We start from the raw sequence: 23,086 nt of genomic DNA, 5'->3' as shown, positions 1-23,086 counted from the left end.
CTTAAAGCTGTCTAGGGATCTTCGAAAGCAAAAAAAAAAAAAAAACATCTTTGGGACAATCATGACCTGGATGGCTGAGAATCTCTGCAGACTTTTAGCTATACAATTTGGGACGAACACCCTTTGGATGGTGTGGGAGGAAGAATGGATTTGCAGAGGAAAAAAATGGCAGACTACAGGAACTAGGAGCATCATTTAGGTGAGGACACAGATAAACCTCCAAGTGCTCCCACAACCCTCCAAAAGGATGCAAATGACCAGCCGTCTGCAAGAAATATAAATCCTTCCATTCCCCCACTATCCTGTCAGAGCTGAAGAAGCTTCTTGAATGAGAAGTGAAACGTCTTCAAAAGAAAAAAACAAGAAAGTCCAGTTGCCTCATAAAAAAATAAGCACCCGGGGATTGTGGGAGGTGAAATCCACCATATTGTGGAAGTCAGTGTTTAAAGGTGCATAGTTCCCCCGGTCAGGCTTCCTGGGACTACATTCCCCAGAATCCTCAACCAGGTCAAGTTGTAGCCCGAACAGGAAGGATCAAGACAGTTTGGGCTGCAGTTTCCAGAATGGGAATAATAACACCAGTGCCCATCCTGGGGCACCAGATTGGGGGAAGATTTGATTCTTGATCCTGGCTTATATTTTTTATTCTGCAATTATGGGGGTGGGAGGGAGAGAGACACCAAAACTTAGTGGCAATCACAAAACTCCGTTGTACTTATTCCCGAATTAGACACATGTATTTAAAACTGCATTTTATCCCAACTGATTTTTTGTCGCTCGCCCTTCCACTCTAGTCTGCAGGTAGTCCTGGATTTACAACTACAATGGAGCCCACAATTTATGTTGCTAAGCGAGAAATGGCTTGAGGGAGTTTTGCCCTGTCTTACGACCTTTTGTGCCACACTTGTTAAAGCGAATCGCTGCAAGTTGTTCAATGGTCGCTAAGCGAATCTGGACTTGGTTGCTTGACCAGAATACACGACCCTGGGACGCTACGACAGTTATAACTGTGAATCAGTTGCCAAACGTCTGAATGTAAATCACGTAACCACGGGAAAGGCTAAAACGGTCATAAAAAACCGGCCCCAGGTCGCTTTTTTCAGCGCCATTGTAACTTTGCTGACTAAGCAAGCTGTTGTAAATCGAAGTCTATCTATACTTCACAAACTCCTCTCAACACGACTCTTGCCGCGCGCATGCGCAGAACGATTCGAACGGCACATCATGCGGAGAATGGGGGGCTCAAAACTCCCGACCGCCCGTTTAAGAGAAAGCGGCTCCCGGCCCGCTCATGCGCAGTGCCGGATTGACACACCCGAGCCTCACAGCGCACGCGCAAGGCCTAAGGGGTGGTGGGCGGGTCCGGCCTATATATAATATATTTATTTATTTATATATATATATATTTTAATTCCCCCCTCTCTTTTTCTCTGCGCTTGCGCAGCTAGGGGGGTCCTGTGGCCGGAGGGGACCGGGCTGCCCCTCCCCACATCCGGAGGAACCGGTGAGTGGTAGACTGTGCAAGGCATTGTGGGAAAGGGGTAACTTCCCTCCCCCCTTCTACTTTTGGCTCGCGGGACCTCTTTTTTTTTTTTTTTTTTCCCCTCCACAGCCGCGGTGCATGATGGGATTGTGGACTCCGCCGCGGTCCGCTAGCCGCAGAGCATGCTGGGAAACGAAGGCTGGGGCCGGTTTAGCGCTTAGCTTGGCCTGGCGGGGGCGGTGGGGGGGCAGGCCTGACTATTATGGGATGGGACCCCGGAAAAAGAGGAGGGGGTGGATGGGGGGCTCCCCGCCATCTCTCTCTCTCTCGTGTCCTGCTTCTGCTCCTCTTGCAGGTTGGGCCGCAGGCTTGTTTTGAGGGGTGGTGATGTCCGAAGTACCCAAGCCGGTGGAAGTGGGCAGCTCTGAGGACATTGGCTTTGAGGAGGAGGATGGGACCTCGACTGGTGAGCGCACAGGCCAGGCGGGGGACGGGCTTGCTTGCCCGGCCTGCGGAACTTGGGGCCGTGGGGTCCCTGAGCTCGCCCCGTGAAAAAGGGGCTGAGAGGCTCCCCCTGGGGAGCGTGTCAAGCACACGGGTGTGTGTGTGTGTGTGAGGGGGTGCGTTTCTGGTAGGCCGAGGGGGTCCTCCTCAAAATCTCTGCAACGTGGGAATCGCCTCTCTTCCCCACCCCCGCAAGCTCTTTGGAATAGGAATAGAATAAGAATAGGAATGGAATAGGATAGGATAGGATAGGATAGGATAGGATAGGATAGGATAGGAAGAGGAAGGGAATGGGAATGGGAATGGGAATAGAATGGAATGGAATGGAATAGGAATGGAATAGAATGGGATAGAATAGGATAGGATAGGATAGGAATAGGAATAGGATGGGAATGGGAATAGAATAGAATTGGAATAGAATTGGCATTGGAATAGAATTGGAATAGGAACAGAATAAGAATAGAATAGAATATAGAGTAGAATAGAATATTGAATTGAATTCTTTATTGGCCAAGTGTGATTGGACACACAAGGAATTTGTCTTCAGTGCATAAGCTCTCATTGTACATAAAAGCCACACGTGACAAATCATGATCATCGCCATCATAAAAACACATTCATCATGAATCATAAGGTACAACCCTTAGTGATAACAAGGGTTAACACACCGTTAACTTTCCCGTTAATTGCACGTCTTGCACCAGAGCACCAGGGGGTGGCATTGTGCAAGGAGAGTAGTTCAAAGTGACAGCCCTAGAGACTTGGAGCAAAAGCAGCGCTTAAAACAATTACATGCTGAAATTCCAAGCGGCCCTTTGCTCTCATTACAGATAGTTCTTGACCTAACCACCCCAAGGGAGCCCAAACTTTCTTGTTGCTAAGCGAGACACATTAGATAAGTGAATTTTTGGTCCCGTTCTACTTTTCTAGCCATGATTGTTATGTGAATCACTGCAACAGGTGTTTAAATCCATAACAGTTCTTAAGTGAAGCAGACTTCCCCATTGACTTGGCTTGTCAGAAAGTGGCAAAAGGGGATCAGGTGACCGTGGGACACTGCAACTCATAAATATGAGTCAGTTGCTGAGCGTCTGAATTTTGATTGTGTGACCATAGGGATGCTGCAATGGTGGTAAGTGTGAACAACGGTCATAAGTCACTTTTTTCAGTGCCGTTGTAACTTTGGTCACTAAACAAGCTGTTGTAAGTTGAGGACTACTCATGTTTTGGAAGGGCTTATACGACCTCCATGTTCTTATGAATGGGTTCTGAGGGATCCATCTACTTGGGAAATCATTGATACCAGTAGTTGTTATTTGGTACTCTCTGGATAAGTTGGAAGTATGATTATGAAAATGTGGTCCAGCATCCTAGAAGTTTAAATTTAAATAATCCTCCACACAATTAGTTGAAGAGTTTCTGCTTCTGGAGTGGCGGCAGAGAAAGCTGTACTTGTGAACAGCAAGTATCTATAGGGTCATATACATAGAATAGCCATTATTTGGGACCAGTCTGCAGCATTGAGAGACTTATATATGATCTTTGAGGCTTAATGATCAAAAATAGCTTCATGATTCATTACTTATTATAAACTTCCATGATTTAGACTAGGGAATGATGGCCCTGTTGTGGCTTGTGGACATAATTCTGGGAGTTGAAGTCCACAAGTCATAAAGGGACCATTGTTCCCCACCTCTGACTTAGACTATGGTAGATAATGGTTAACTTTAGCAGAACTCATAGTGGGTTTTAATTGATGCAGGTATTTCGGCCATGCAGGAGGAGGAGGAAGAATCGGAAGCAACCTCTGTATCTTCTGGAGACAGTAGCCCTGCGACCCCATCTGCCAATGGCTATCCAGGTAAGCTGATCTGTCAGATCATAGGTAGGAGTGTTACGTAACAAGAAACTTTGGGGCAGCAGTAGAAGAGATGTTCAGGTTTGATGCTGGGCACAGCTATTAAAATGTATTGTGCTTGGGGCTGTAATCTGTAAAAAAGGCAATCAAAATACTACTTTTGGGGATATGAAGAGTGTTATTTCCAGCACCACTGAATAGCTGTAGTTCTTGTATCTTCTTAATTCAAGGTATTTTCCTGCAGGTTGCTCTCCTTTATGATTCCACAAAATACATAAAACTTGATCCCTTGATTTAACAAATTATCCATGGGGCTGCCAAAGGAGGAAAGTCCCAGAGGTGCTTTTCCAAAAGCTAAAGAAGCTTCTTAGATGAGAAACAATGGTTTTAGGGACAAAAAAAAAGAAAGTCCAGTTGTCTTTTGGAAAAGCACGTTTGGCACAACCATGACGTGGATGATTGAGAATCTCCATAGACCACGAGTGTCAAACACAGGCTACACGTTGCCATCATGTGACACATTGTGGAGCTGGGGTGGGCATGGCTTGCGTGTGATGCATCTGGCCTGTGGGCTGCTATTTTGACACCCCTGCCATAGACAAATGAGAAAAACATCCCCTTCCCTGTGTTAGAGCTGTGAGTTGTAGAGTGGAGATAAGCCAAGGATGCTTTATCTTCTTCTTTATATATATAAAAGCCAAGTACTCATCACGAAATCTCCAGAACCATAAAGCCTACAAACTTGAAATTTGGCACGTATGTTCCTCTTGCCTTCTAGGTGCTCGATAAGAAAGGATTTTTCGAAATGACCATCAGATCATTACTATTTCTTAATACAGCAATTAACACGCTCTGATGCTAAGGAGTTCTACTCCCCCTCCCCACTTGAAAAGAACTCTGTTCCAACTGCCAGTTGCCTCACATTCCGTTACCTCAGTTCAAACTGGCAGACGTTCCACTCCTTCACTCAGGAGCGGCCTGGGGCTCCTTACAGTCCTAAACGTCGATACCTCACCAAAAATGTCTATGCCTTCCACCTATGGAACTGCTTCCGGACTCAAGGCGGCGGGAGAGATATTCCCTTATGAGTTTCAGTCACCGACCACCACTGAGCCAACGGATTGTGAACCAGATTTCTCCTGCATAGTGTCCCAGGCCCAACTCACTTCTTACACTGACCACCTCAGGTCAGACGAATCTGTTCCTTCTACTGTAACACCAGTTAAAGGGAAAAGAGGGAAGAAACGCAGGAAAAGATTTACAGACGCGATTAGGAAAACACAAGTAAGGGAAGCTGCAAAAAAGTATCGTCAACGTCATCTTGAAGTCAGTGTTACTCAAGCAGCTACAGCTAAATACAATAAAAAGAAATCACAAATCCGATCAATGCCTTGGACTAATAAGTATTTGTCTGGTTTTAAATATGAACCTCAGACTGATTACTCCAGGGAAAAGGTTGTTAATCTTGGACCTCGGTTACCCTGTGCCTGGTGCCGTGCCCTGAAGTGGCAGGATGAAACTCCCAGGATGTGCTGCAGTGATGATGATAAAGTCCACCTCTCTCCCCTTGAGCCTTACCATGAACCTTTACACAGCCTTCTCACCCACCAGCATTCAATGACAGAGCACTTTCTTTCTGCTGCCCGGAAGTACAACGGATGCTTTCCAATGAAATCTTTTGGAGCCAGAGAAGTGAAGGAGGGAAATTTTTATGCCAATATTCAAAGTGCAGGGCCAGGTATACCACAGGATGGGGAGTATTATGGTGGGGCCTCAGCAGCACCCTTCATTTCTCCAGATATACTTCGTTGGTGATGATGACAATGAGGGGGACGTCCGCTGTGGAATCTACCCAGGTGTTAATCCAGAACCGATTAGCCAACTGCAGAAGTTGCTGCGTGAACACAACGAGAATATTCTGGATCTTAAGGCTGCTGTTGATTCTGTTCCTAAGGGCCCCAAGGACTTCCAGGTGGTGATTAACGCCGATAGGAAGCCTTCTGGAGAGCACCAAGGTTGTTTAAATGCCCCCACGACTACAGAAGTGGCTGTTCTCATTGTCGGCAGGATTGTGAGAAGAGAGAGATCATTCTCCACAGCAGAGACAACAACTATGACGCTCTCCAGTACCCTCTGATGTTGTGTCATGGAGAAGACGGCTATTACATCAATATACCTCAGTGCGACGCAAAGACTCAGGGTCCTCTTAAGAAGACCATGTCTGCTGCTGACTTCTACAGCTGCAGGATAACGGAGCGTGATGGTGAATAATGCTACCTCCTGCTGTTCTGCAACCTTCTCAATCAATTTCTGGTTGACGTGTATGCGAAAATTGAGGGGGAAAGACTTCATTGGATTCATAACAACCCCCCAAAAAGGCTGAGAAGTGAGGAGTATGTGCACCTGAAGGACGGCAATGACAAGACCTGACAGCCAGTTATCACAGCTTGGCAAGATGATTGTGTCGTCCTCTTCTTTCAATGGAGGAGGACCCTGCTCCAAGTGTGAGCGAATTCAAGATGCGATGATGTATGAGCGCCATTTCGGACGACTGGATCTGTTCATTACACTTACCTGCAATCCGAAATGGCCAGAAATTCGTACAGCTCTTGGAACAAGGACAAAAAACCTCACGATAAGACATGTCCTAGTAGCAGGGGTTTTTCACGGGAAGCTCCTCGCTAAAGGTTGTCTCTTTGGAAATACCAGGTGTCACATGTACTCCATGGAATTGGCAGAAATGTGGACTCTCCCACGTTCATAGTCTCCTGTGGCTAGAAGATAGGATTAGAGCCTGTTGACAGAGTTATAAGTGCTGTGGTACCTGACCCCAACCTAGATCTAGCCCTCCAAGGCATCAAGACCAGGGCTCTCCAACCGTGGCAACTTTAAGACTTGTGGACTTCAACTCCTAGAATTCTGGGAGTTGAAACCCACAAGTCTTAAAGTTGCCACGGTTGAAGACCCCCTGATCAAGACTACAATGCTCCATGGCCCATTTGGACCCCTCAACAGGAACTCCCCCTGCATGGTGGACGGTGCCTACACCAAGAAATACCCCCTGGCCCTATCAAGGCTGATTGTAACTACTCATTCATTTTCAAGCTTTTAAGTTTATATAGTTTCGTAGTGAAGCACGGGTGTATCCAGCTAGTACTTGCATATTTCACTGTATTCTCTCTCTCTCTCTTCATCTTCCTAGGTCCGCAGAGCAAAGAACCCAAACTGGCCACTGCTGGGGAACAGGTGGATGATGTTGGAGAGGGAGGGCAGGATCGCCTCAGCTCTTCCCAGGCTCCTAGCCCCGAATGGCATGAATGCCCCGAATGTGGCCGTGGCTTCGGCACCTCTCGGGCCCTGAAGGTGCACCGTAGCTACCACGTGGGGCGCAAAAGGCCGCACAGTGGTTCCTCTTCAGCCAAGCCTTCCCCTCCGCTGACCTTGCTGGGAAACCCCGACAGCCAGGAAGGGCGGACGGGCCCGACTTCCGGCCGGGGCAGAGCCTTTCACTACATCTGTGCCGAGTGTGGCGTGGGCTTCACCTCTCCCGCCACGCTGGAGGGCCATCGCTGCGAACACAGCTGGCGCAGAAGCCCCCCGGCCCCTCCTCGTAACAAGGTCGCTCCCTCTCTTGCTCCCAGGGAGGCTAACGGGGACCAGGACACAGATGGGGCTGACGGACCGTACCACTGCACCGAGTGCCCAGGCGAATTTGGCTTGGTATCCGAACTTCACGAGCACTATATGCTCCATGCTCGCGGAGAGCTGTAGATCCGTCTTCAGCCCTCCCCCTTTCCCCCCTTCCCCCCCCAGCCCGCTTCCAAATATTTCCCTGTTGTGATAGGTGGCCCCTGCTACGGGATCTCTGTCCTGCTAGGATACTCAACAAGTGGAGGAAAAAAAAAAACACCCTCCTTTACTTTTAGTTCCTTTAAAAAAAAAAAAAAAGGTACATTTCCGTATTTCTGAAATGAATTTAGCTTTGGAACGAGGAGAGAGACCGAGAGGCGGCACGTCACTTTTGTATCCTGCCTCAACCACAACCACAAACCTCAGCTCATTGGCAGGAAGTGAAGTTTCCCCTTTTTCCTTGCCCTTCAGTGATCTGGATCTGACGGCCCCTAAAATATTCTAACCTCCCCCCCCCCCCCAAAGGAGATCCTGTTCATGGACTTTTGTAACCGTAGCACTAGCAGGAAGTCCGTTTCATTAACGGGACGAGAATTATCTTCTTCCAGGCCCTTCCCAAATGGGGGGATGGGGGCAGGAGATAGTAAGAGGCGAATTGGAATCGCTTGTCCTCGAGATCCTGCTTCCCCAGACGGTCCCTTCTCAGTCAGGCTCCCATTTCCACGGTTGTCATGTTGGCATCTGGGTGGCCCATGCCGAAGTACAGAAGCTGTATTCCGTTACGTGTGTGCGTGTGTGTGTGTGTGTTTGGCTTCTAGGGAAACAGCTCCGGGGAATGGCCCCTGATCCGCCTAAACTCATGAATTCTAACCATGTCCCTTCACAGGAGGAGCTGGAGATAACGGTTTAATAAAAACGATTCTGTATGTATGACTTTTTATTGTACCCATCTCTGTGTTGGCAAATGGTGGGGGTGGGGGAAACTGAGCGGGTGCTGATTTGGTGCAGCTCTTGGGCGGGGCCTCTCTTACAAGGAAGCCAGTTCCAGTTTGAAAGGCGCTGTCTCTGCAAATGAAGCTGCCTGGTCTCTTGAGTTTAATGGTGCACGGTCATTCTTTACAAACCAAGATCTCTTTTATGTCCTTATGAGAGGATAGCAAGCATTCATTCTTATGAATGGGTTGTGAGGGATCCATCTACTTGGGAAATCATCGATACCAGTAGTTATCTAGCACTCTCTGGATGAGTTGAAGTGTGATTATGAAAATGTAGTCCCGCATCCTAGAAGTTTAAAGACCACACAATCAGTTGAAGAGTTTCTGCTTCTGGAGTGGGAGCAGAGAAAGCTGTACTTGTGAATAGCAAATATCTAGGGTCATATACATAGAATAGCCATTATTTGGGACTGGTCTGCAGCATTGAGAAACTTGTATGTGATCATCTTGATCTGCCTTTGAGGCTTAATGATCAAAAATAGCTTCGTGATTCATTAATATAAATAAACTTCCCTGATTTAGACTAGGGAATGATGGCCCTGTTGCGACTTGTGGATATAATTCTGGGAGTTGGACGTCCACAAGTCATAAAGGGACCGTTGTTTCCCACCTCTGACTTAGACTATGGTAGATAATGGTTAATTTTAGCAGAACTCCTAGTGGGTTTTAATTGTTGCAGGTATTTCAGCCATGCAGGAGGAAGAATCGGAAGCAACTTCGCTGTCTCTACAAATGAAGCTGCCTGATCTCTTGAGTTTATCTCTTGCACTCAATTAACCATTGAGTGCACGGTCATTCTTTACAAACCAAGATCTCTTTTATGTCCTTATAAGAGGATAGCAAGCATTCATTCTGCTATCACCAAAGCAGCAGGCCTTGTGGTGGTTTGCCAGGGATATTATAGGTAGTTCTCAACAGTGGCGTAGCAACCAGTTGAAGTTACCATAGACCCGTCCAGAGATACTTACGACCCTATTCCAAAGTGCTATTGATCAGCCAGCCCCCCTCAGGTCATATGACCATATTTCAGGCCCACTAATTGTCCTCAATTTATGGCTGTAGCGTGAGGTCGCACATGACCACAAATGAGGTCACACATTTGCCGGCCCATAGAGAACCATTGATTTGCTTTTATGACTGCAGTGGTCACTTTTAAGTCATAGCAGTTGCTTAATAATCACAAAATAGGTGATACAATGAGGTTGAGATGACCCAGATTGTTGGGGGCAATATGTTAACGCTGTAAACCACTCAGAAAGTGCTGAGCGGTTTACAGTGTTACCATGGCATGGTATTTTGTCCAGGTGTGCCAAAGCCAGTCCCTCAATCTAGTTTCTGTAGATCTGTATCTACCAAATCTTCCATAACTTTGCATAAATATGTACATACAACTATGTGAGCAGTTTTGTATTTTTTGTCTCCGGAAAACTCCATTGCAGTTAATGCGACACAATCCATAAAAGTAAGGTTATCCAGAAGCATTAGCTGTTCAGAGAGAAAGTTGTGCCCTGCCTGTTTCAAAAAGCAACGACTGTAATCCCTCACCCTCCCTGGAGGAAAATTCAGTTGAAATGCACCATGAATAACCTCTGCGACATTTTGATGCCAGTCCCATGTTTATAAATTAACTAGGCCTCTACTGCTTCAGTTCTTTTTAAAAAACTTTGCAATTCCTTCATCATGAGATATTGTGTCTAGAAAAAATATCTTCCTAATATGCGACCAGACTCAGAAGATAGACAACTGCAAAATTACTGTTACTATTCTTATTCATGGCTGTACAAGAAAATTGTCTTTGCAGATAAAATGACATAATTTCCGCTGGAGAATATATTTTTACCAACACGTGACATGACGTGCAATTAAAAACGCAGGAGAATTGATGGAAAACTGAACAGAGAGCTAGAGCAGACGGCGCCTGCGCCCCTCGTTCCACGTTCATGGTGACTCGGAATCTCGCATTGCTAGGAGCATGCGCAGATACAACTAACCGGTGGAAATCTGAAGGCCAGCCGCTTTTCAGCTTTCTGCGATGCGCGTGCGCCATTTCTCAATTCTTCTTCCCCCCGCCCCCTGTCTATGATATTGCCTGAAACAAGTTAGAAGGATTTATGAGACCTGGCTCAGAGATTGGGCGCCGGAAGCCTCCGCATTTCCCTTAAATCTTTCACTTGCCTGTGTTGAAAACAGCGGGCAGCATCTCTAGGCACACGGCGGAAATAGAGTATGGATTTCGTGCAGGCGTTCGGAACGGCTCGCTCTACGGGCAGGGGTCTTCAAACTGGACAGCTTTATTTTATTTATTTTTTGTCAAGCGATTATAAGATAACAGGTATAAGTATAAACATAGTTATGAATACATGAAATGGATACATATAAGAAAAATAAAAAGAAACAATAGGACAGGGATGGTAGGCACGTTGGTGCGCTTATGCACTCCCCCTTTAAGACTTGTGGACTTCAACTCCCAGAATTCCTCCTCCAGCCATGTTAGCTCAGGAATTCTAGGAGTTGAAGTCCACAAGTCTTAAACTTGCAAGTTGGAAGATCCCCAACTCTACGGCAAGAACAATATTTTATTGTATAATGGAATATAAAAGGAAGAAAATAAAACAAACAAAAAAATAACTCCTTGATGGAAGCTGGCTGGGAAGGTTGCAAATGGCAATCATGAGACTTTGGGTATCACAATTGTTGCAAATGTAAGCTGGTTGCCAGGCCCCCAGATTGTGACCATGTGGACATTGCAAGCACTGGTTGAAAGTCGTTTTTTCTAGCCCTGTCATAACTTCAAACAGTAACTATGTGAGCGATTGTAAGTTGAGGTCTACCTGTATTTATTCATCTTTTCTAGTAGTAGTCTTGACTTCCCATCTAAGAGAGGAGGAAAATGGGATAAGTTGCTACAGTATATTAATTTCTGCCCCAAGTGCTGGATGTAGTTGTCAATTACCAAATAGACAATTTTGTCATCCAAATGAGAGTCTTCCCCCAGCATCCGGTAGCCACAGAAACCACAATGCTTTTGCATTACTCTGAATACAATTTGCTGCAGGCATGTTGGACAAATATTTTGTAAGAAGAATTTGGACTTTTGATCCCGTGCTGTTTGGCAAATCAAATTAAAATAAACAATTAAAAAAAAAACAATTAGGCAAGGCCAGACTGAGGGTGGAGATTTTAGAAACCCAGTGAGTTGCATACTATAAACAAGAACGATGATCAAAACAAGATTTTTCAACAAAGAACAACTATTTTAATTTGTCATGCAGCAAATTACAAACAGGCAACCGTTTTCAGTTAACTTGTGGCATGGCTAGATGTACAACGTGTAGAACTTTTCATTGCAGTTTGCATTGTGCAGACATTATACCCCTGACCAGTGTTTTTAATAACTCTGTAACATCACCTACTTCCAGAACAAACAAATTTAAACAACTATTTCAATCTACAGAATTAGAATTCTCCTGGACAGAACACAGCTCTCTTTTTAAGCATGTGTACATCTGGGGAATTCAAAAACTTTCCTGAACAGGCCAAGCTGTATGAAGCCTGTCCTAGGATGAGATGTGTTTGCTCTTTCAGAAAAATAAACTACCTTCCCACTATATCAGACCAATACTTTAAGACAGGATCCCAGCAAGTAAGCAAGCATTTGATTTCTCTGTAATAATAGGAACTGCTTCATATAAAGAACACTGATTTTTCTGTAATAATAGGAACTGCTTTTTATAAAGGACAACTCACCAGTATTTCTCAACCTTGCCAACTTTCAAGCTGTGTGGACTTCCAACTCCCAGAACTCCTGGCTGGAGAATTCTGGGAGTTGAAGTCCACACATCTTAAAAACTTGCAAAGGCTGAGAGACACTACAATGTAAGTGTGTATGAGCACTGAAAAGGGGTAAAGGCTTAGCACTGGCTTTCCATTTCTTAAGTTTCTACAGCCAAATCTTGCTGGGCCCTTCCGAAAAACACCATCATTGACACCACCACCGGACACTATGCCAAGCAATCTTTGCTCTTGCCTCAGTGTGTCCTATCGCAGGGACTTTTCTCCCGTTACTTTTCTCTCCGCTGTTTTTAAACAGCGACAAAGGTGGTTGGCCCTTCCTCTCCCCACATCCCAAAATCAATCGATCCCTCTTCCTCCTCTAATCCTCTGAGAAGGCTGCCAGTAGCAGCCTCTCTGCGTCTTCGGACAGTTCCACTACAGCTTCTTTTAGCAGGTTGTAAACTTTCTCCACTGAGATGGTGGCCTCCACATTGCTTCTTTGGCCCCAGTACGGCACATAGCTCCACGCCCAGCTGTTCCATGAGGGAGACTTAACTATGAGGTTGAGCACCTCGGTGGAGTGCATTGGCCGGGCAAAGCGGCTTTGGATCTGTTCCTGAAGCAGATGGGCTGCTTTGCCAGTACACTGGGCTGTGTTCACGACAGACGTTTCATTCAGACCAAGGTGGATGCAGAAGCTGGTGATGATGGCCAGGAGCGTTTCGACCACAGTCTCCTTGAGATCGTCCACAGAGGAGAGGCCAACTTGCAAGGTCTTCCCCCACACGTCCTTCATCAGCACTTTGCTCTTGAGCCTGACCAGCTGGGAGGAGACGGTCGGGATCACTCTCCTCAATGCCTTCCTCTTCCACTCAGAAGCCTGTTTCTGGAGTTCTTCCCGAAGGAGAGGGAGGTCGTAGGCTTCAGGGATGAAGGAGGAGACCAAGAAGACTGGACAGTCAACGCCATCGTTCTTCAGAGCTTCCACACATCTCTTCCGGATCTGTTCCTGAAGTTTCTCCTTCAACTCGGGTTGGTTTCCACCTTGGGCTTCCATGTCTACGTCTATCTTGTTCCTCACAAAGAAAGACTGTTTCCCTTCCGAAGCAATAATTTTGGCCAGACAGCTGTGGATGTGCTTGTAGCGCTCCGAGGCCACCAAGAGAAAGATGCTGTAGCGGCTGAGATCCAGGCGCTTCACATCGTCCTCCCTCGTTCCCACTCCCGGTAAATCCCACAGGAACATGTTAGGGACGGATGGGAACGGGTAGGCTGTGGCTCTCCTGGTTGTTTCCGCTACTCCAGTGGGGGCTGCCCCTGGCTCTTCAGGGCCTACTCTTCTCAGCGCATTGATCAGAGAGGAGTTTCCTGAGCCTGTTTCCCCAATCAGAGCTACATTCAGGTGGATTTGAGCGGGATTGGTCAGCATACTCTGGATTACTGTTGGGACTTCAGCCAAGCTGTTGAACTTGCAAACGTCAAATAGCTCCTTGACCATCTTTTGACTCACCGCATGGAAGTCCTTCAGAGTTCCCTCTTGGTGCCTACAAAGAACCAAGAGCAGAAATATACTGTAAACACAATACATTGTCTCAGTTGCACTTAAAAAGGACAGTGAGAAGACGGCCAGGATACATTAAGGACTCAACACTGTCTTTCTTGGAGACTACACTGGGCATGTCCAATAATAATGTCCATGCTATCATAGGACTTTTCTCCGCTTTTGATGTTTGTCATTCTTTAATTTTTTTAAACCCTAATTTAATTTTTAATGTTAACATTATTTTTATACATTTTTTAATCGGTTGTCACAGCTGGAGGATCAAGGCCCTCTCCTCCCAAGTAGACCACGTCTTTCCCTTATCCTCTCCTGAGTGCCCTAGGATGGAGAGGGGATATGGGCCTGGGTCCTCCTCTGACTGCCCAGCCGGCCTCTGCCCTTCCCCAGCCTCCTCTACAACCTCCAGAGCCACACTCCCCGACCCCTTTATTTGACCTTTTCAAGTTGAGCACTTCTCCTTCCAAGCTATCCTCGAACCAAGCAAAATCATATCTCTCCTTCTGCAGCCCAGACACTAGAAAGAGCTTCTTGGCCTCCAATCCGTCCTTGGTCAATGTCTCGGACAACTCCTTCCGGATCTGGTTCATCTGCTCTGCAGGATTGTGTCTGTATCGAAGGCGCCTTCTAGCTGTGTGCAAATCCAGGTCGATCTTGGTGCGAACCACGAAGAAAACTTTCTTCCTTTGCTTGATTGCCTTAAGGACTTGCAGATGGACGTCTGTGAAGCCCCTGGTTCCCACCACCATCACAAAGCAGCTAAATTGCTCTAGGTCCCCCAGCTTCTTGAGATAGGCAGCTGGTTTCTCGGTGGCCTCAAAGCCAGGTAGATCGTGCAAGACGAGGTGAGGGAAGGTGGGATGGACGTGGACCTCTGCAGAGAGCGTGGGCTGTTGAGCTTCCCGGAAGTAAGCAAAAAGGTTGGTCACTGGGCTGGGCTTGCTCAGGAGAGCCTCAACCAGCATGGTCACCCCTGCGCGGTGCTCTCCCAGGATCCCAACCTGGACCTTGAAGGAGTTCAAGAAATCCAGCAGTTCCTGGATTTGAGAGGCAGCTGCGACGGAGTTCTGGGCCAGATATTGAACCTTGCGGCTCTTCAGCTCTGCTTCGTTGAAATAGGGAAAGCTGGCCATGGCTGAGCTGCAGGAAGGGAAGAGAGGAGGTGAGTGCGGCCCAGGCAGGAACCACCTGGTGGGAATCCAGGCTTCACACAACCACACGCAGCCATGTATCACAGGTGTTTCTCAACTTCGGCTGTTTTAAGACTTGTGGACTTCCAACTCCCAGAATTCTGGCTGGGGAATTATGGGAGTTGAAGTCCACCCATCATCAAAATTGCCAAGACACAATCATGCTCCAGCCACATCTCTGCTTTCCCACGACTAACATCGCCCTGCGCAGGCCTTCCGGGACCACACGCGTCATGCTTGACAAACAGAGGAAAATCCCTATTTTTTTAAGGATTTCTGCCTGTTCCCCGCTGGCTTTCAAGTTGGAGACAAGACCGGGCAACTCACCCCCATCAAAAGCCACTGGGCAATGGGGTGGAGACTGGGGAGGGGCAGAGGGAACCCCCCCAGGAGGCGCAGCTTAGAAGTTCTCCCGGTGCTCCCAACCACCCTCCACTCCTTCCTTCCCTCCCCGGTTCAGCCCACGACGGGGAGGAATCGAAAGCTACCGCATCCTGACCGCCCCTTGGGAGGCTTGCCATATTTCGGGCGACCATGAGAAAAAAGATATTTTTTGGGGGTGGGGGGAATAAACAGTTTGGTTCTTCCTGCCCATTGTGTGTGTTTCGCGGGGAGGGAAGAGGTCATACAATAACAAGAGTTGGAGGGGACCTTGGAGGTCATCTAGTCCAACCCACTACTCGAGCAGGAGAGTCTATTCCGAATATTAGCCTCTACCTAGGATCGAACTCACAGCCTCCCGATTGTGAGAAGGAAGTTCCGCCTCTAGGCCACCGGAGCTGCCTTCCTGGATTCCCCCTCCACCTTTCCAGGTGCCCCCCCACCTGCCCCCCTTTCTCCACATCCCCGGATTGGCGCGGGAAAGAGCCGCTCACCTGTCCTCCAAAAGGGCTCCAGGAGCCGCTTCGCCTCCGTCTTGGGCGGGGTGGTGGCGGCGAAGAAGAAGGTCCGCGGTCAACAACGCCGCGCCTGGGCAGCCCTGCTTCCCCCCCTCCCCGCGGGCTGAGGGTCCCCCTCCCCACTTCTTCTCTCGCTCCAGCGGACGGTGCGCGCGATCCAGGAGCCGTTTTTGCACCTTCACTTCCCCCTCTCTCCCCGCATCAGCCCCGGTTCTCTGCTCGCACCGCGGCGCCGCAAAACCGCCCCTTCTTCTGACGCGCCGGGGGGGGAGGAGAGCGGAGCCCGGGAGAGGCGAGCGGAGAAACGAAAGCGGCCGAAGGAGACCCCCCCACCCGCCCCACCCCACCCCGGGAAACCGAGCGAAAGGGGAAGGGTCGCCGGACCCTCCTCTGCCCCGGGGAATCCGGCCTGCCCTGCGCTGGATCACCGACCCGCAAGTAGGTGAGGAAGGAAGGAAGGAAGGAAGGGAGGGCGGTGTGTTTGTTTGGTTTGTTTTGCAACGGCCGGATCATGCAAACGGGCCCCCTCCCTGCCCGGCTTGGCCCCTCGTTTCGGGCTACCCCAAACCGGAGCTGATACGAGGCGTCTTTCTGCAAGCCCCAGATTGCTTAGCCCTGAGAATCTGGACAGCAAAGCTGGCTGGGGAATTCTGGGAGTTGAAGTCCGCCAGACTTGCTGGGGAATCCTGGGAATTGAAGTCCTCCAGGCTTAAAGTTGCCAAGGTTGGAGACTCCTGACGTAATTCCCCAGCTAGCATGCAAACCAGGAAAAACAACAACCTGGTCTAGCTTGTTAAAACACCTGGCTACAAACCAGGAAACTGTAGTGCTGCCTCTGATAGGAAAACCACCTTCCCGATCTCCCACGAATCATGGCCCGATTTGGAAACATGCTAATGTGATTTGTTGGTCTTGTTGAGCAACGAAAAACAGAAAAAGCTTGAACAACAACAAAAAAAGGAACAATAAGCACTTTCCTGTAAGGGAGGTGAACATGTACCCATCCTGATTTTTATGGGCACGCAATGAAATTAAACAAAATTATTATTATTATACGCTTGGCCTGTTGCCAATTGTGCTGGATTTGATAATTGATACTTGCAACCGAGCGCTGCTTAAAATATTTATAGCCAAGCTTAGGTTTCGATTTTAGCCTAAAAAGAGACATTTCTCCTTCTTTGACCTTTGTCTTTCTTTCTTTAAAGGTTTACCACCTGCTGAGAAGAAAAGTTACTCTCTTTGTCAACACCAAACATGTCCGTGAAGACCCCTCCAGGTTCTGCTCTGGGTTCCCCCGATTGTGGGGACGTTTCTATCATCTTCGTGGGGAAATCCAACGTCGGGAAATCGGCTCTTCTTAACGCCGTACGAGAGATGACCGAAGATGATGCCGGATCAGCCCCTGTGGGGATTGCAGTGAAATCGGAAAAGCCCATCATGTACCCTGACCCAACGTACAATAATTTACTGCTGTGGGAGCGGTCGATGGAGGGCAAGGGCCACGCGGATCAATGGATGAGGGAGGCCGAACTGATTGTGTTGGTGACCGACAACAGGTTTGAGGATTCTCATGGCCGCCTTGTGTTGGAGGCCCGGCAAGCTGGCAAAAAGGTCTATTTTGCCCGGACCAAGGCTGATCTGGACCTTCACACTCTCAAGCGGTTGATGGGGCAGCGTTACGATCGGGCGGAAGTCCTCCGGGCCCTCCGGGAGGCGTGTACCGAATCTCTGGGGACCCTCCCTCTCGTGGATCCCTTTGTATACCTGATCTCTGCTTTTGAGCCTGGCGCCCTTGATTGCCCCCGGCTGCGGGAAGATTTGCTGAAGGACCTGCACCAGTATGAAAGGTTGGTATGACAGCTGGCCAGCAAAAAAAGTGGAGTTGCTCACGAATGAAGGCGAACACAGGTAATCCTCGGCTTACGACCACAATTGAGCCTGACATTACGTGAGACGTTCGTTAAGTGAGGTTTTGCTCCTTTTTACGACCTTTCTTTGCCTCAATTGAATCACTGCAGTTGATAGGTGACTAACTTGGTGGTTAAGGGAATCTGGCTTTCCCATTGACTTTGCTTATCAGAAGGTCGCTGTTAGGATTCCAACAATCGCCCTAATTAAATCATGATTCTCGAGCCAAACTTCAAAAAACTTCAAAGGATTTATTAGAGGCAACATACTGGCATTGCCCTGTATGAAGCCAACTTTGGCATACATAATTTAGTCACCTGCGACCCTCTTTCCATCCCCCCTGGGTGTCTCATAAACCATATTCTCCAATTGAGTACATTCACGGGCTGGGTGTCATCAATCACGTTCTCCAATTAAATATATTCGCGGGCAAAAGCTCTGATAGTTTAGTTACAATCTTTTAAAGATAAGAGTTGGAATGTATTTTCACTTTCAAACTGCTGCACTGCTCTTCCAGATTTCCTTCCTCACCCCCCCCCCTTTTATGGCAACTACTAAAACAGGTATAGGAATGTCTTATGAGTTGACAGTTGCAAAGGCAGATCACATGACCCCCTCGGGACTCTGCAACGGTCATAAAGATTACTTAATTGTCAGGGTAGTTGTTTGTTTTTGTGTTAGCTTGCTGTGTGGTGTCCTTGGTGCTCTGAACTTGCTTGTTTGTTTGCAAATATTTCATTATGCAACTAATGTCAACAGTGTGAATAAGTGTGGAGTTTGCTCCCTGTTTGTATACGGTACAGATAGTCTTTGACTTAGGATGGTTGCTTAGTGACCACTCCAAGTTACAATGGATTCTCCCCAATAGGGACTTATGACCTGGTTCTGAAGTCCTGACAGTGAATGTGACTGCGTTTCAGCCACTCAGCAACCAGTCTGCATTCATGGCTATTTGCAGTGGTCACATGACTGAGATTTACGTTTTGGGCCCCAAATTGGCGTTCGCTTGTGGTTTGGTCGTAAACAATGGCTTCCCGTAATGACCTCTGCAAAAATGGTTATAAAATCAGTTCGGTCATGTGATGACTTCCTTTAAGATGATTGAAACTTACAACTGTAATGGGCAGGCTCCATTATTGTCATAAGTCAAGAACTACCTATAACTTGTTCTGCCAGGGTTGATGGGTGTGGTTTTTCTCCTCGGTAGTTCCTTCATTGAGCTATTGGTTTCTGCTTAATTGTTTGTCTGGAATTAGTCCCTGCTTATCTGGGTGTTACTGCTGGAGAAGGAGGATGTGTTCTGGACTTTTTGTTTCTTTCATGTGGCTGTGTAAACATGATTGATCTGCAGTGTTGTGATGTCATGTGAGGAGGTTACCTAACATAATGAAATGTCTGCAAGCAAATAACCAACTCTGAGAACACACAAATATTCCATTTTTTAACCCTGAGCTGCAGAGATTCAGTTCTATTAGCTTAATAGGAGCCTCTATGGCACAGAGGTTAGAGTGCAGTCCTGCAGGCTGCTTCTGCAGTTTGGCAGTTCAAATCCCACCAGGCTCAAGGTTTGACTTAGGCTTCCATCCTTCTGAGGTGGGTCAAATGAGGAGCCCGATTGCTGGGGTCAAGAGGCTGACTCTATAAACCGCTTAGAGCTGTAAAAGCACTATAAAGCTGTAAATAAGTCTAAGTACTATTGCTGTTATTGACTTATATAAATTAAGAATCCTGCCCAGTGGTGGAATTCAAATAATTTAACAACCGGTTCTCTGGCCTAATGATTTCTTCCAACAACCAGTTCACCAAATGGCTCAGAAAGTTTTAACAACCGGTTGTCCCATCCTGGTGCGAATTGGCTGAATCCTCCCACTGATCCTGCCCCATGGGGCAAATTTTGGAAACTGATTGTGGACAACATGGATGTTTCTGTTTAGATATCACAGTTAATCATTCTGAATTAGATGTATTTTTCTTGAGTAGAGGTAGCCCTCGACTTACAATTCAGCCCCAGAGTCCTGTCACTAAGACAGACAATTGTTACATGAGTTTTACCCTCATTTTTGTGACCTTTCTTGCCACAGTTGCTAAGTGAATCACTGCAGTTGACGGCTGTTAAGTGCATCTTGCTTCCCCATTGTCTTTGCTTCTCAGAAAGTCACAAAAGGCGATCATGCAATGGTCATAAATATGAGTCAGTGGTCAAACATCTGAATTCTGATCGCCTGGCCACGGGGATGCTGCAATGGTTGTGTGAAAAATGATCATGTCACTTTTTTTCAGGGCCGTTGTAACCTTGAATGGTCACTAAAGAAACTTGTAAATCGAGGACTACCCATCTGTTAAACAAGACCAAATCATCCATAGTTCCTGTTTTAGAGAGCCTACTGTATTTTCCAAAGGACTTATGATGACCCAGGGTGTGACACAAAAATAACACAGTCACAAAAGTAGGATAAATTCCCTTTAATGCCTCCAACTTGGGCCTCAATGTCCAATTATCCTCGACTTGATATCAAACTCTTCCAAAAACAATCTATGAAGAGAGTAAATGCAGTCTGAGCCAAAAGTAAAAATAATTAGACATAAAAAAATAAACACAAACCACACTGGAGTTATTAACATAGCAGGCCAGGATGATAAATTGCAGACTTCCACAAGATGACGCAGCAACCACAGTTGGGAAGACACCAAAACCCATATAAGCCTCAACCAAGATAAAACACGCTTTGCTTCCAGCAAAGAGCTATTTAAAATGCCCCACTTATATCCTGTTCTTCCAGCTGCAACTAATGAAAGGGATCAGGGCCTTTTCCTCTCCCATAAGCCACGTTGCTCCCTTCTCCTTGCCCTAGGATGAAGCGGGGTGGCCCTGGGTCTTCCTCTGAATGCCCAGCCGGACTGTGCTCTTCCCCCGTTTCTTCCACAGACACCGAAGCAACACTCCCACTCCCTGTCAGTTCCTCAATCTCCCCCTCAGAGTCAGACTCCAACAAGGGCACGACAGGACTTTTCAATGCATATTTTAATGTTTCCTTGTTTGCATCTGTGTTTTCCCAGTTTCCATGGAACACTGGGTTTTAACCCAGGTTCTCCATCCATAACATTGACTGTCCCTCATATCTTTCCACAGGTTGCAGAAGCCCACGCACCTCAGCTTCGAAGAGTTCAGCGAGAAAGAGATTGCCGAGATCCAGGAAGCCTACGAACTCGGGGGCCTCTCTGAAGTGGTGACCCGAATCCAGGGCAGTTTGGAAACCATCTGGAATGCCCAGCTGGATATTGCGATCACCGGAGAATCGGGCGCTGGGAAATCCACCTTTGTTAACGTCTTGAGGGGCATGACTGATGAAGAGGAAGGGGCGGCCGCGACAGGCGTGACAGAGACTACAATGAAGCCCACGCCATATCCTTATCCCGGGCACGCCAACGTGGTCCTCTGGGATCTCCCTGGTATAGGAACACCCAACTTCCGGGCTGATAAATACTTAGAGACGGTGGAGTTTTCCCGTTACGATTTCTTCATCATCCTGGCTTCCGAACGATTTAAAGAAAACCACGTCCGTTTGGCCCAGGCCATTGTCCAACAGGGAAAGCAGTTCTACTTCATACGCACCAAGATCGACAATGATTTGGAGGCCGAGCGGAGGAAGAAGAACCCGCCCACCGAAGCCCAAGTTCTGGAGGTGATCAAAAAGGATTGCCAGAGCAAGCTTTCCAAGGCTGGGCTGAGCGGTGCCAAGGTGTTCCTTCTCAGCAATTTTTACCTTGACAAGTTTGACTTCCAGGCTTTTGAGGAAACTCTGGAGCAGGAATTGCCCACTCATAAGCAGCAGGCTTTTCTCTTGTCCCTGCCCAACGTCTCCACGGTGATCATCGAGAAGAAGAAGAAGGTCCTTCAGCGGGAGATCTGGAAGGTGGCTTTGATTTCCAGCTTGGTAGCTGCTGTCCCTTTGCCGGGCCTGGCCTTCACCTGTGATGTAACCATTTTGCTCAAGAAGTTGTCCAGTTACCGGCAAGACTTTGGCCTCGACGCCGCCTCTTTATCCCGTCTGGCTGAACGGTCTGGGAAGTCCATGGAGGTCCTGAGAAAAGAAGTACACAGCTGTCTAGGCCGAAGCATCAACAAGGATGTGGTGATCAGTTTGCTGGGAAAGGCCACTGGGACAGGCCTGATGGTGGCCAACTTTTTCCTCCATCGGTTCCCGATTTACGGAGCCCTGGCCTCTGGCGGTATCTCGTTTCATACCACCTACTCCATGTTGGGACAGTGCCTGGAAGAGCTGGCTGCCGACTCCCAACGCGTTCTTATGAAGGCCTGTAAAAGTGACGCCGGATGTGGCTAAGATGGTTTACCCCTCCAACCGCAGTTCCCATCCGTCTCAGCTGGTCCAGGTTTTGGTTGCAGCGGGAGGGCTTCCCTTGTTCCCATTTCTGATCCTCCCTGGATCTTGTCACGGAGGCTTCCGTCCCTTAGCTTCTATCACTACAACAAGCTACTTTCAGCATCGCGGCCTGTAAAATCTTGAGGACTACGAACAAGCGTTTTGCTTTGGCTTTGATGTTCTGGAGACAAGATTTAGATGCACCACTTTGCCTGAAAATCAGCCCGACGGTTATTTATCATTTGAAATGTATTGTCCCTCTCTCTTCTGGCATGGACATAGTGAATTTGAATGAAATTTAAGGTTTTTGTGGCAGATTTCTTCCCTAGCCCTAGAGTGACTAATCAAAAATGGGGAAGGAGGTGCGTAATATCCAATCATATTTTCCAGAGATAGATCTCCAATGGAAAGGCTTGGTTGGAGCACATGGTTGAATTAAAGTTTTCCCCGATGGTGATTTATGGTGGCACTTCCTTGGCAGGCCACTAGAGGGAGGTGCTGTTTATTTATTGGAATAAAAAAAAATATATAGGTCATGTGGCTGGCTGGGGAATTCTGGGAACTGATGTCCACACTTGAGGTTGCAAAGCAGTGATCTAGAAGACACATTGAATTGCAACTGGTGCGTGTCAGTGGAGGTGTGTGTCTGTGCATCAAACGTATATAAAACTGCATGCTGTGCAAAGGATCAAACAAGACTTTTCCCTCTCTGTTTCTTCCCAGGCTGTAGAAGTATTCCCCAAAGGCCATTAATAAAAAGATCTTAGAGAAATCAAATTATGTCTCCATTCTTTGAAGTGCCATCCCACGTGGACATCATTGGAGCAGTTTAGTCATGCCTCCTAGAGCAGGGGTCTCCAACCTTGGCAACTTTTAAGACTTGTGGATTTCAACTTCCAAAATTC

General features: G+C 47.5%; 3 protein-coding genes across 8 annotated transcripts; 2 read left to right on the top strand and 1 right to left on the bottom strand.

Moving 5' to 3' along the window:
- Positions 1-1,376: 1,376 nt before the first annotated feature.
- On the top strand, positions 1,377-8,405 carry LOC113446035 (zinc finger protein 629-like). 3 transcript variants are annotated; one of them, XM_026715465.2, is made up of 4 exons: positions 1,377-1,504; positions 1,839-1,949; positions 3,750-3,848; positions 7,048-8,405. In XM_026715465.2, the coding sequence occupies exons 2-4, from the start codon at positions 1,871-1,873 to the stop codon at positions 7,614-7,616; spliced, it is 747 nt and encodes a 248-aa protein (XP_026571250.1). In that variant the 5' UTR covers positions 1,377-1,504; positions 1,839-1,870; the 3' UTR covers positions 7,617-8,405. The 3 variants fall into 3 exon arrangements, with proteins under 3 accessions (XP_026571250.1, XP_087796213.1, XP_026571249.1); XM_087940087.1 differs by lacking the exon at positions 1,377-1,504 and adding an exon at positions 1,519-1,541; XM_026715464.2 differs by lacking the exon at positions 1,377-1,504 and having other exon boundaries at positions 1,635-1,949.
- A 3,298-nt stretch (positions 8,406-11,703) lies between these two features.
- LOC113445929 (interferon-gamma-inducible GTPase 10-like) lies at positions 11,704-16,133 on the bottom strand. Of its 2 annotated transcripts, none has more exons than XM_026715336.2 (3): positions 15,868-16,133; positions 14,241-14,942; positions 11,704-13,788 (listed from the first exon to the last, which is right to left on the bottom strand). In XM_026715336.2, the coding sequence occupies exons 2-3, from the start codon at positions 14,933-14,935 to the stop codon at positions 12,624-12,626; spliced, it is 1,860 nt and encodes a 619-aa protein (XP_026571121.2). In that variant the 5' UTR covers positions 14,936-14,942; positions 15,868-16,133; the 3' UTR covers positions 11,704-12,623. The 2 variants fall into 2 exon arrangements, with proteins under 2 accessions (XP_026571121.2, XP_087796208.1); XM_087940082.1 differs by lacking the exon at positions 15,868-16,133 and adding an exon at positions 15,710-15,726.
- A 20-nt stretch (positions 16,134-16,153) lies between these two features.
- Positions 16,154-22,958, top strand: LOC113445930 (interferon-inducible GTPase 5-like). Of its 3 annotated transcripts, none has more exons than XM_026715337.2 (3): positions 16,154-16,329; positions 17,097-17,738; positions 20,930-22,958. In XM_026715337.2, the coding sequence occupies exons 2-3, from the start codon at positions 17,146-17,148 to the stop codon at positions 22,140-22,142; spliced, it is 1,806 nt and encodes a 601-aa protein (XP_026571122.2). In that variant the 5' UTR covers positions 16,154-16,329; positions 17,097-17,145; the 3' UTR covers positions 22,143-22,958. The 3 variants fall into 3 exon arrangements, with proteins under 3 accessions (XP_026571122.2, XP_087796209.1, XP_087796210.1); XM_087940083.1 differs by having other exon boundaries at positions 16,228-16,333; XM_087940084.1 differs by lacking the exon at positions 16,154-16,329 and adding an exon at positions 16,861-16,879.
- Positions 22,959-23,086: the final 128 nt, after the last annotated feature.

Source organism: Pseudonaja textilis, chromosome 10 (assembly GCF_049901715.1).
Source record: "Pseudonaja textilis isolate UNSWEBS1 chromosome 10, rPseTex1.2, whole genome shotgun sequence".
Taxonomy (NCBI): Eukaryota; Metazoa; Chordata; class Lepidosauria; order Squamata; family Elapidae; genus Pseudonaja; species Pseudonaja textilis.
This window is presented reverse-complemented; position numbering and strand designations above follow the sequence as displayed.